Source organism: Saccostrea echinata, unplaced genomic scaffold (genome assembly GCF_033153115.1).
Source record: "Saccostrea echinata isolate AGI-Se365-2 ecotype Australia unplaced genomic scaffold, CSIRO_AGI_Sech_v1 ptg000016l, whole genome shotgun sequence".
NCBI classification, from domain to species: Eukaryota; Metazoa; Mollusca; class Bivalvia; order Ostreida; family Ostreidae; genus Saccostrea; species Saccostrea echinata.
This window is the reverse complement of record NW_026889765.1, coordinates 14363739-14375944: the sequence shown is the minus strand read 5'-3', so window position 1 is coordinate 14375944 and position 12206 is coordinate 14363739. Positions and strand designations below refer to the sequence as shown.

General features: G+C 33.3%; 1 protein-coding gene across 1 annotated transcript; it reads left to right on the top strand.

Moving 5' to 3' along the window:
• Positions 1-885: 885 nt before the first annotated feature.
• LOC133188167 (L-proline trans-4-hydroxylase-like) lies at positions 886-11806 on the top strand. Its single transcript, XM_061323549.1, has 9 exons — positions 886-895; positions 3253-3340; positions 3910-3991; positions 8302-8412; positions 8590-8681; positions 9114-9204; positions 9620-9749; positions 10942-11099; positions 11298-11806. Exons 1-9 carry the CDS (start codon positions 886-888, stop codon positions 11412-11414), a joined length of 879 nt encoding a protein of 292 aa, XP_061179533.1. The 3' UTR covers positions 11415-11806.
• The last annotated feature ends 400 nt before the right edge of the window (positions 11807-12206 follow it).

Sequence of the window (12206 nt, the reverse complement as noted above, 5' to 3'; positions counted from 1 at the left end):
TAAGCTAAGATTGAATGACAAACTTTTGTTTAAAAATAATCACTGCTAGAGTTCATGTAGGCAACCAGACTGTCAAATGCGGTATGACTCTTTACATGATCTTGTTTCAGTGTTCGGGGATATTCGGAAAGAGACGTACATGATTTTTTAATGGCCTTTGACTTTAAACTGAACCAGTTTCGTACAGCTTTTAGCATTTTTATGACGCAAAACTGTACATGCAGTTAATTTGCAGTGAATGTTCTATTTTAGCAGATTGATTTCTCTTTAAGACAATGAACGTAGAGGTAAAATGCAGTTTAAGTAGGTAAGTAACTAATTCAAGTACAGGTAAGTAACTAATTCAAGTACAGGTAAGTAACTAATTCAAGTACAGGTAAGTAACTAATTTCAGTAAAAGTAACTAATTTAAGTACAGGTAAGTAACTAATTTAAGTACGGTAAGTAACCAATTTAAGTAGCTAGCTTTTAATCAGCTCAGTATAGGTTTGTAGAAAAAAAGAGGAATTTTTATATCAGCTGGTAATTTTAAATCAGATGCTACATGTAGTTCAAAATTTGGTGTCCCACATTTTTTACATAACACTACATGGATACATAATACTACATGGACAGATTGTAGCCGCCACATATGAACAGCTGAATGTAAATGTATAATACCAGATGCAGATTCGACATTCTGCATTTTGGAAACAAATGCGGCTTCAGTTTAAACTAATAATTCATAGATAGGGTGGTTATCCTTTTATACATATACAAATATCATCTGACAAAAGTTAAACTTTGTTTGACTTCATCATGCATGACAAGAGACCGACGGTCATTTTGACAGGACTTTAACTGAACTGATAACACTCCCAGTTATCAAGCTAAAACTCCATCAATATGTCGACAGGTAAGGTCAAACCTTTAATAGATTTTTAATATTGATATGTGGTAGCCAACAGTAAGATAATAGTGTACCATAAACTTGAAACTGAGATAATCCAATGATGTATTTATTAGTTTTCCTTAGTTACAATGTATCATTTTGTAACATGTATTGTTCTTTATTTCAATGTAGATTGCAACCATGTCATAGATAAGCAGTACAACATTAGCTGATAACGACTTATGGGAGATTGTTATTTATTGAAAATACACTTAAATTAAAACTGATCATGAAAAGCAGAAAAACAACAGTTTTAACAATTGATCGTACACACACACATACTGTAAATGTGTCTAATTATATGTCCTCTTTAGTAAAACTCTTGGCTTCATTGCTGAGTATAGGGTAGGAAATACATGTTTTTTACTATTGGGAACGATTGGATAGAAACTAAAGGGTTTGAAACAAGTTAATTGTTAATCAGACCACACTATAAAGAATAATATGCCTCTTCTAGCCTCTGCCATCCAGCAATAGAAGAAAAAGAAGCCGTCTGCAATTTAGAAATTCTTAGAGTGCTTTCACTGATAACTTTCCGTCTTCGTGACTCACTGCTGGCAACCATTTTCTAACAAAGGTTCCGCTAAAAGCATTTTTTTTGTTTTAGAAACAGTTATAAGAGCGACCAAATTTTGTTAATATTTCAATGTAATGATTCCCAAGTATTTTGTTTGATATTCTATAGGGAAGTTGTTTGGGTGATGAGATCTATACTGTTTGGATATAGTATATGAAATATGAAGATAATGAATAGTAATCAAACTCAAAGGTTCGAATTCATTGGAAGAACGGACCTCTGAACACATCAGAGGTGGAATCAGGTGCCACGGAGGAGTAAACATCTCCTCGTCACAATCGGTCAATCGGAAAAATCCGTATACAATTCAAGGTGAGAAGAATGACTTAACAATTTGTGAAAAACGTCAGTCATCTTTCGACTTAAGGATAGATTGTATTTGCTAGCAAGGCCATTGTATCAACCATAGAATTTGTGAAACGATGACTTTAAACGAGACTTCTGATATCCTTGTATAATTGTAACAGGCAGGGAAAAATGTCGGCCAGACTGGGACTCGAACCCGGGACTTCCCGCTAACCTTGCAGGTGCTCTAACCGCTGAGCTACCGGGCCGACGTACCCAATCCCCGTTACTCTCTCCCCCCCCTTTTTTTCTTGGTTTTCCATCCTGAAAACCTCACCGAGACTCCTCTAAACCACCCGTGGGTTTTACTGTTGGGCGCCAAATTTAACAGGCGGGGAAATATGTCGGTCAGACTGGGACTCGAACCCGGTACCTCCCTCCGGGTGCTCTAACCACTAAGCTACCAGGCCGACGTACCCAATGCCCGTTAAATAATCAACTTATTTGTTACTAGCTTGCCTCGCTTTAGAAATTCTTCGTACAAGATGCTCTTGCGTATCGACTCAACTGGGAGACATTGCTCCATATGCAGGTGATAATGGTATATTGCAACATATGGAAAGTTGAAGATAGAAAATTGAAGTCATCACTTTTATCATAAATTTTGTGATTTCAAATTTCTTAAAGTTCCTTGGAGTTTGTAAGTATCCACATCTGATTGACATCACTTCTGGAATATGTTGTTGTACAGAACTCATACACTTCTCCTTCACTACAGTTTATATTTTCTTGAGGAGTGAAGGAAGAGGCGTGATAAAACATATAATAGAATCCAGTATGTATCTTTGTAAGGAATTTTATGTAGTGTAGGAATCCAGTATAGATAGGGAGGTAGTTTGTTTCTTGAGATTTGTTTGGAGATTGTGTCGGGAATTTGGTCTGGTGATAAGAATTATGTTGTTTGGATGTTGTGTAGGGAAGATTTTATGTGCTGCTGAGATTTGTATGTTTGGATATTGTTGGGGAAGTAGTTTGGATGATGAATTGTATGTTGTTCGGATATTTCAGGGAAGAATTTTGAGTGATGATATTTATTCCTTGGATATTGTGTAGGCAAGTAATATGCTTGAAGTAGATAGTGCTTTAACGTACTAGTAGTTAAATCTTCTGCAAATGATGAGCTTAATTGTTGAATCGTGTCTTTAAATGCATGAATATGCTTATGGTGTAAGTTAACATAAGTTGTATTTATAAAAAAAAAACACATGATTTTAAAAGATATAATCCAATTCAAACGAAGTTTAATAACACAAAGATGCAGTTTCACCCTTACAGAGAGTAAGTCACCCAAAAGATTATTGCTTAATATAGTGGGATGTACATTTTTGTACAAAAGAAATTGACAATTCAGGTTTACTGTAAGTCCTGTTCTACAATTTGTTATCATACCCCCTTTTAGAATTCGATTTTCAATGCAAAGAAGGGGAATATGGTGTAACAGAGAAACAAGTGTCCGCGTTTCGAGAGACAGGATGTCTTATTCAAAGGTAACTGCATATATATATATATATATATATATATATATATATATATATATATATATATATATATATATATATATATATATATATATATATAAATCACAACACCGAAATAAACTCTACCGGTTTCATTTTCAATCTTCAAACTCCTGAAGTAAACTCTACCGGTTTCATTTTCAATCTTCAAACTCCTGAAGATTGAAAATGAAACCGGTAGAGTTTATTTCGGTGTTGTGATTTTTTTTGATATACGACTACGTGTGTGGATTTATATTATATATTTCTGGAATATATATATATATATATATATATATATATATATATATATATATATATATATATATATATATATATATATATATATATATTTATGTATGTATGTATTAAATGAAATGAAATTCAATTTAAAAAATAATGATAGATATTTGTTTAATGAATTATACACTGGCTGTCACAAAAATGTGTATTCTTTAAAGAGGATTCTAATTTGATTTGTATAGCATCTCATCAAAAATCATGCCTATATATGTTATAGTATGATATTTTATAATTATTGTGTTATTTGGATGTTCAAGGGGATTGTTTGGACAAAAAGAAATCCAAAAGATAGAGCAGATGCTACAAGAGAGCGATCTCATAGAGGAAAACAGCTATGGGGTAAGATCCTTTCTTCTGAAGTAGTTAAAATAAAAATGGAGGAAATATTTAATATTTAAATTTACACTTATTAATTTATCATTACTTCTCTCTCCATCAATCATGTTTAAATTGCAACAAAAAGTTATAGAAAATCGTCTGAACAATAATCCGTCAAAATTTAAATGTACTTAATTGTACTTGATGTAAAAAGAAAAAAATCAAGTAATAGTTCTTTTCTTGTGTAGTCCAAGGCATTGTTATACCATAATATATGGTACAATGAAAAAAAGAATCCCTTACCTATGTATTTCTTAATAGATTTATCACTTTCTAATAGCTCTTTAAAAAGCACCTTACTAATCTAACCCCTAAAGTAGTTTACATGTATAGTCTTTTTCATTTTACGTCCATTAAGGATATCCGATCCTCAGCCAGGAAGGATAACTCTTTAATTTATTATTTAATTCAAAAAGTCTCTAAATGAAGCTTAAATATGAAATCTTTTCATGCAACAATTTTCATTTTATGCATCTCAGTGTGATTCAAGGTTCTTTGAAGTTTTGGAAACAGTCTTTTAAAACGTTGATATTTTAACCCATATTAAAAATACCGATTTAAAGAAATCGACTTTTCCTTTAATTTAGCCTTAGATACCAATGCTAATTAGCATGATTTGAAATTAGAAATGATTTATGGTGTTTTGCAATGATAGGAAACACTTTATAAATTATGCATTTTAAAATAATTGAAGTACAACGAAGAAACTAAAGTACTGTATAAGTTTAAAAATCATGCAATTTTCTTCAAATGCCTCGATACCTATAATTTTTTTTTATCCTAAAATGTTTTTGTTGATCATTTTCTAATTACAAAATGCATAGTAGGTGTCTATATTCGCATTTCCTGAAATTTTATTTGAGATTTACCAATTTTTCCTATATAATATGATTAACTTTAATGATGAGGTTTAAACAGTTGCTGTGGTAAATTCACATTACTTTGAGAATTCAGGAACACTTTTGTGAGCATTTTCAATTATTCAATGCCTGATTTTCAGAACCTGAGGATCGGACTACCTTATAACTGTAGTATAAGATAATAAAACAATTGTCAAATGTCTAATCAGGCAATAGATCGGAATATATTTCCTTTGGTACTGGGAACAACTCATTGTGTTCTACGAGGGTCTTTCAATAAATAATGCAAAAGATGATCCAAAAATAGGAAAAGCACTTAAAGCAGATTCTTAATACTTTCAATCACTCAAAGCATTCCCTGTTAACATTTACACATGTCTAAAGTTTTTGTACCCATGACCAGAGAACTTCAGCATACTCATCTTTAGGGATGTCCAAAAGACACTGATGAATAGCACTTTCCATGGTATACCTGAAATTGTAAATTCTTCCTTTGATTGCTTTCATGTGTTTTTGGAAGAAAAATATCTCACAGTGGCTGAGATCGAGCGAATATGGGGAATGGCTAAGCTTTGTAAACTTTCCTTTCTTCAAAATTTTATTTATTTCTCTATGCTTATTTGCAGCAGTGTTGTTTGGTACAGATTGATTGATTGATTGTTGTTGTTTTACGTCCCATTTGAGAATTTTTCACTCATATAGAGACATCACCATATACCGGTGAAGGGCTTCAAATTTTGACCTTTACTCGGCACTCAGGGCCATTGAGCAGTGAGGGATCTTTATCGTGCCAACGCCTACCGTGACACGGGGCCTCGGTTTTTAAGGTCTCGTCCGAAGGACCCGCAACTTTCACTTCAAAGTGCATGGCGAAGAAACAGTTGCTACCCATTTTTTATCGACTTAGGTCAGTCGCGGCCGAGATTCGAACTCAAGACCTCCCGATCACGAAGCGAGCGCTCTACCGACTGAGCTACCGTGGTTTGGTACAGAAAAAATACTCTAGGGTTCGGTATTGGACTTGCTTTGCAGGAAATCTGCTTAACTTTCCTGAATGAAATTTTAACATAAAAGTCCTCCCATTGGCTGTATGTACATGTTTTACTGGACCTCTTGAATAAAAAGAAAATTAATAAAACATATTAGGAGCCCTTGCTTCTCTTTGCAATAATAGGACGACAGCTTAATTCCTCTTTGATTCCACACTTTATTCTTAATCTTCCTTTTCGGCTATAAAAAGCACGCACATGTTTCGTCATCTATCACTCAAGTTTATGAAATCTTCCTTTTTTTGTCAAATGTTTATTTTTAAATAGACCATTGGCACATTTGACGTGTGTTTCTCATAGGCAATTGTAATGAAATAATCACCCATCTGATAGAATTATTGTTAGATTCATTTCATTTGTCAGAACTCTGTTGTGACGATGAAATGTTTCGTATCTTATGTCTATCAATGTAAATCTGGCATTTTTAAATATCATGTTGCTCACACCATCCATATTTTGGTGCCCCTACAGATTTCGATCGACCAGTTTTACTGCGATCTTTTAATTGTACTTTTTTACTTTTGAATTTCCGAATCTATCTGAAAACTATACAGCGTGAAAGACTAGTCTTTTCACATATCAAAATCTTTAACACAGGTTCTTCAGCTATTTATGTAATGAAGCACAGTTTTCACATACGCCCTTATTTTCATCTTCTTCGCAGAGACAATTTTCAAACAGTTTTCAACTCAGTGTAGTGACCATGCTTATTTTAAAAGTGAATTCTTTTGCGACAACAATAGGAAAAAGCATGGGGTTTTCTGTGATTTGGAGTTCTTCGATAGAACTTTTCAACTGATAAAAAATAAAAATGATTATTTCAACATTTACTATGATAAACCGTATGTTGTATTACTTATTGAAAGACCCTCGTATTGCCCTCAGCCGATTGCATCTTGTTTTTTACGTCGAATTCCAGAATTTTTCACTCATATAGAGACATCACCAGATACATGCTTCAAATTTAGACCTATACTCGGCACACAGGGCCATTGAGCAGCGAGAGTTCTTTATCATGCCAACACCTACCGTGATACGGGATCTCAGTTTTTAAGATTCCATCTGCATGACCCGTGACTCTGACTTCGAGTGCCGGCCTTGTAGAGCGAATCTCTCCCCCATAGTGAGACTTCCCCCGGAAGAGAGACAGGAGGTCTAATTCAAGAGCCATACCTCCCCTCCAGAACCATACCCCCCCCCCCCCCAAGTATCAAAAGAGAGCTAATCTACCCAAGGGGGATGTCTCACTTTAGAACCTTACTTCCCCTGCCATTGCAAGTTTTGCTCTGGAGTAATACTATTCCCTTGGGCAAGGCCCACTCTAGGACCATGTTTCTCGTTGATGTCTACCTCTAGTAAGAGTGAAGCAGCTCCCCCCGATCAAGGTAAATTTTAAATTTGTCAACTTTTTGGCAAGGAAGATATAAATTTTATTATTTAAGAAATAGTAATTTAATTTTTAAAAAATAGTGTTTATGCTGTCCTTTAACTTTTAATTGGTTAAATATTAGACACATGAGTACGGTATACTTGTCTAAGTCATACGAAATAATGATATGATATCTCATTGCAAGAGTTCAAAGATTTTTTTAAATTCGTCTAGAAACAAATGTGTTTACTTACGCATAGACAGAATAACACGTAGTCGGCGGACGGACAATCAGACCCAAATTAACGTCCTCTACTTTCAGTGAAAGCGGAGGCAATTAATGGGTCGCTGTAAAGGTTTGGTAACTGAATTATCTCTAGAGAGCGATTTTAGTACTACATGTAGTAAAACAAAATTTAATGAAGGGGGAAGACCTGCTATGGGTGAGGTCTCACTATACGACTAGAATAAGTGTAGGTCTTTATGCAGGGAAGTGTGGCTCTAGAGCCGGGGGTCCTCTCGCTCTTAAGTCAGAATTCCCCCAGGGGAGAAGTCTTACTATAGAGCCAGACTTCCGGAGAAAGTCTCACTCTAGAGCCAGACTTCCTGGAGGAAGTCTGACTATGGGGAAAGTCTCACTCTACAACACCCGGGCGCTTGGTGAAGGAATAGTCTCTTCATATGTTTACGTCTTAGTATTGATGAGACACAGCGAATGAGAATCGAATCCGATCCTCCCAACTCGAATCGAACGTCCTACCACTATGTTGCCGTGTCCGGTTTTCAATTAATAAAACACAATCAGTCGTCCCAGCACAGGAAACATATTCCCATCTATTGCCTAATAGTGCATTATATAACTATTTAAACAGGCGCGAATCCATTTTCCCTTTTTCCGAGTCCATTCCAGTCCAAAAAAACCCGAAATTTGTCGACAAGCGAAAAAATTCTTTAACGTGAAAAACTTATTTCGTGGTTTGTGTTTTTAACTAGATCCCAGACCACACGGGCAAAATGCCCAGAATGGTATTGTGGTTACATCCGGGCTCTGACGTCACAGGAATGATGGCCAGATGCAAGAAAGTTGTCTCCACTGCTGAGGAAGTATCAGCTTTATGATTCAAAATAATATAAATGGAACTACAGTAATGAAATAATTTTCACACTTTATAGTAATGCATATATATTAGATGTAACCTTTCATCACAAGTGCACATAATACACCGAGAGAAAAATCCATTTTTTATATGATTCATTTATTTGTTTTCCCTTTCACTCCAGCTTCTTGGCGGGGAGGTCTACCATTACCACACCAAACTGATCATGAAGGATCCCTTCGTTGGTGGTGGTTTTGAATGGCACCAAGATTATGGGTAAATATTTCTGAAATGGAATAAAAGTAATCACAATAATTAAACAATAGAAAGGAATCAAAATTTAAAAAAAAAAAAGCATTATCATAAAGAACAGAAATTAAAAAAATAAATAAATAAATAAAATAAAATAACAATTATATATAAATGATAATAAAAAAAATGCAAAACAAGCAGATGTAAAATATTATGTCATAAAGTTTAATAAAGTTTAATCATGCTCACTAAAAGGATGAAAATATATGATTTCACTTTGACTTTAACATTAATCTTGATTTTGTTTTGTTTCATGTGTGTTTGTTTTACTCTAACCTGATATAGATACTGGTATTTCTCTAATCTGATATCGATACTGGTATTTCTCTCAATTGATATACTACTGGTATTTCTCTAAACTGATATCGATACTGGTATTTCTCTAACCTGATATAGATACTGGTATTTCAATGGACTGTTGTACCCAGATGCCGTCAGTGTGATGGTATCCTTAGATAAGTGCACTAAAGAAAATGGCTGTGTTCAGGTAGATCAAAATGTTTTCCTTCTTCTTCGTTATATCATCTTTATTTGTTTCCTTAAAATTTTTTATAAAATCTCTGAATAAACAATTTAAATAGGAAGAAAAATTAAGATTGAAACATTTATGAATGATTGATACAGTTTGTTTGTCCAATTGAATCTTTGTATATCTTTCTCGTGAGTTTTTTAAAAGCTGAAATACTTTCAAAAATTGTCTATCTTACATTTTTTCTTATTTTGAGGCCTGAGAATCGTTGTTATTGTGTTGTGCTTTGCAAAATATCTAGTTCTTTTAAATTATCCATGCATTGACACATTTTTTTTTAGAAAGCCAGATTCTCTCGGACTATATTCCCTGCCAAATATATGTAAAAAAAATTCATATTCATCAAATGCACAGTTGTATACGTATTTGTCAGGTTTTACCTGGATCTCATAAAGTGGGACGGATAGATCATATTCCTGTGGCCGGACAAACTGCTGCAGATCCTGACAGAGTAGAACATCTCAGGAAGAAATTCCCACTTGAATACATAGAACTAGAGCCTGGTAATAAAAAAAAGTGTACATGTATTATGACACAAATGAACATATACTCTTACAATTCTAAAATATAATTCCTCTTGTAACATACGCAAATATCCAATATATGTATGCAATAAAAAATAACATGGGAATGTTAAAAAATAATGATCTTTTTATCTCAGAAAACAAATTCTAATTTATCTAAAAAATTGAACAGCATTGGCATTAATTTCTGTTTCACAATTTAAATCATTTCAATTTGTACAACCAGCATAATAAAAGTTATCTGATTTTTTTTAATACATTGTATATTTTTATCCCCCAGGATACTTGTCTTTCAGTATACTATGTAACCAAGAGTAGCACAAAAAATGACTACATAATGACTTACGCGTCACCAAGGATAAAAAGGGCTTTTAAGAATGATCTTCACATTTCATCCTTAAAGAGACACAATAAGCGAAAATTGAGAAGAATATAATTTTTGCAAGGCTCATGCAAGTTTTTCAATTCTGAAAAATGTAAGGTTTTAGAAATTGCTGGTGTTAAATTCTAAAAGAATTTGCTTTTAAGGCCAAAAAATAACAAAATAATAATGAAAAAAAAACACGATACCTTCCTCCTGATTGTACGCGTGCGCAGAAAACATATCAGTTACCATGGTCGTAAGTCCCAAGAAAGAATGTCGGCCGACAAAGGATTTTACAGATAATCAGAACATATTCTTTACCTTTGCATGCTACAATTCAATGATGAATTTTACTATATAAACAAAAGTTACTAGTACATGACGTTGACGGGGACAATACACGTAACAACGATGCTTTTGATACACAATTTGTTTCTCTTGTACTTGTATGTTTCACTCTTTTGGTTGCTTTAAACTTACAGAGATAAATCTTTCGATTAATAATGCAAATATCATAAACGAAATGCATGTTTATGAATATGCATCACTGTGTCTCTTTAAATTTTCTATTGCTCTCAAAATTTCCAAATGCTGATATGATATTCAGATTAATAACAATTTAGGTGTATTCGTGTGAAATCATACATTACTTATTTCAGTAATTGCACGGCAAATCCATATAAACTGATCAAAATTGATTTATTGAAACGTTTTGTCCTCTGAATTGTGAACTTTGAAGAATTAAGAATCGGTTTTACTTGCAATCATTTTATTCATGGTTCATATCGTAGTATTATTTCGTGGTAGGAGACGCGTTCTTCATGCACAGTAACGTTCTACACAAGAGCGATCACAACAACAGTCCAAGCAGACGATGGCTATTTATCATGGCCTACAACAGATCCACCAACAATCCACTGGAGAACTTGACTGGTCCATTTCCAAGATACACTCCTTTATCTAAGGTTTTCAATCTGTATATTTCGTTTAAAAAACATTGAAATGAGTCATGTGATGTTGATTTCCATTTAATTGCTTTAAACCCAATTTTGAATTTGCAAAATCATTTTCACGGTCTATTAATTAAAACAAAAACCAATTATTACACTTAGCCGCACTAGAATCATATCTGGATGTACTAAGATGAGATAATTGTTTTTCAGGTTCCTAATTCTGCTATACTGGATTGCCAAAACCTATCGGATTTTTCTGGAAAAGACTTTCTTGACCCCACAAAGGACAAAAACGTGAAAGCAGATAAAAATAATAAACTGTTCTGAATGCACAATGCCACTATATCCCGGGCTTCAGGGCAAATTGCCAAGACCTCAAACATACGAACTTTTACACAGACAAATAAATTGTTTTGACAATAACTGCTCACCTGTCTTGATAGGTAAAAATTGTCAGTATGTTGTTATCGCAATGACAGAGACAAGAATTAAAATGTTACAAAAAAGTTGCCATATATATTTCATACTGCTGAAATCTTATATACTAGACAAAATTTAAAGAAAATGTAATATTTAATGTTTACTCAGGGGTTTAACTGACAGAAACAAAATGCTATGAAGGACAATATGTTAAAACAAAAATTGTTCTAAATGGATAAAATAACCATGCTATAACTCAATATCAATTTAGAAAATCAGTATTTTATTATTTGAAGAAAATATGGGAACAAAAGTAAAGAGAAAATTCGGAATTAATTTTGTATATATTTTTGTCACATTTTTTTCTTGCAATTTTATTCACGAAGTTAAGAATCTGTGTGTTTTTAATTATCATTTTGCAAATATTATTTGTGCTAAAGTTCATGTATTATTTCAAATAATTGAATGCCGTGCTATGAAAAATTTTAAAAATATGAAAGAAAACCATTCCAGATAAAAAAAAATCTCAAAAATTTGATCGTTGACAATTTTAATACCAGCAGAATAAGGGCAACAATCATAAACTGAGGCTAAAAATAATTTAGAGTACTTATTATTCAGCTTTTTGTTATATTAGATTAAAAATGCATAATTTTTTTTTAAATGACAGAGGAAATTCGGACTGGAATGATTAACAAG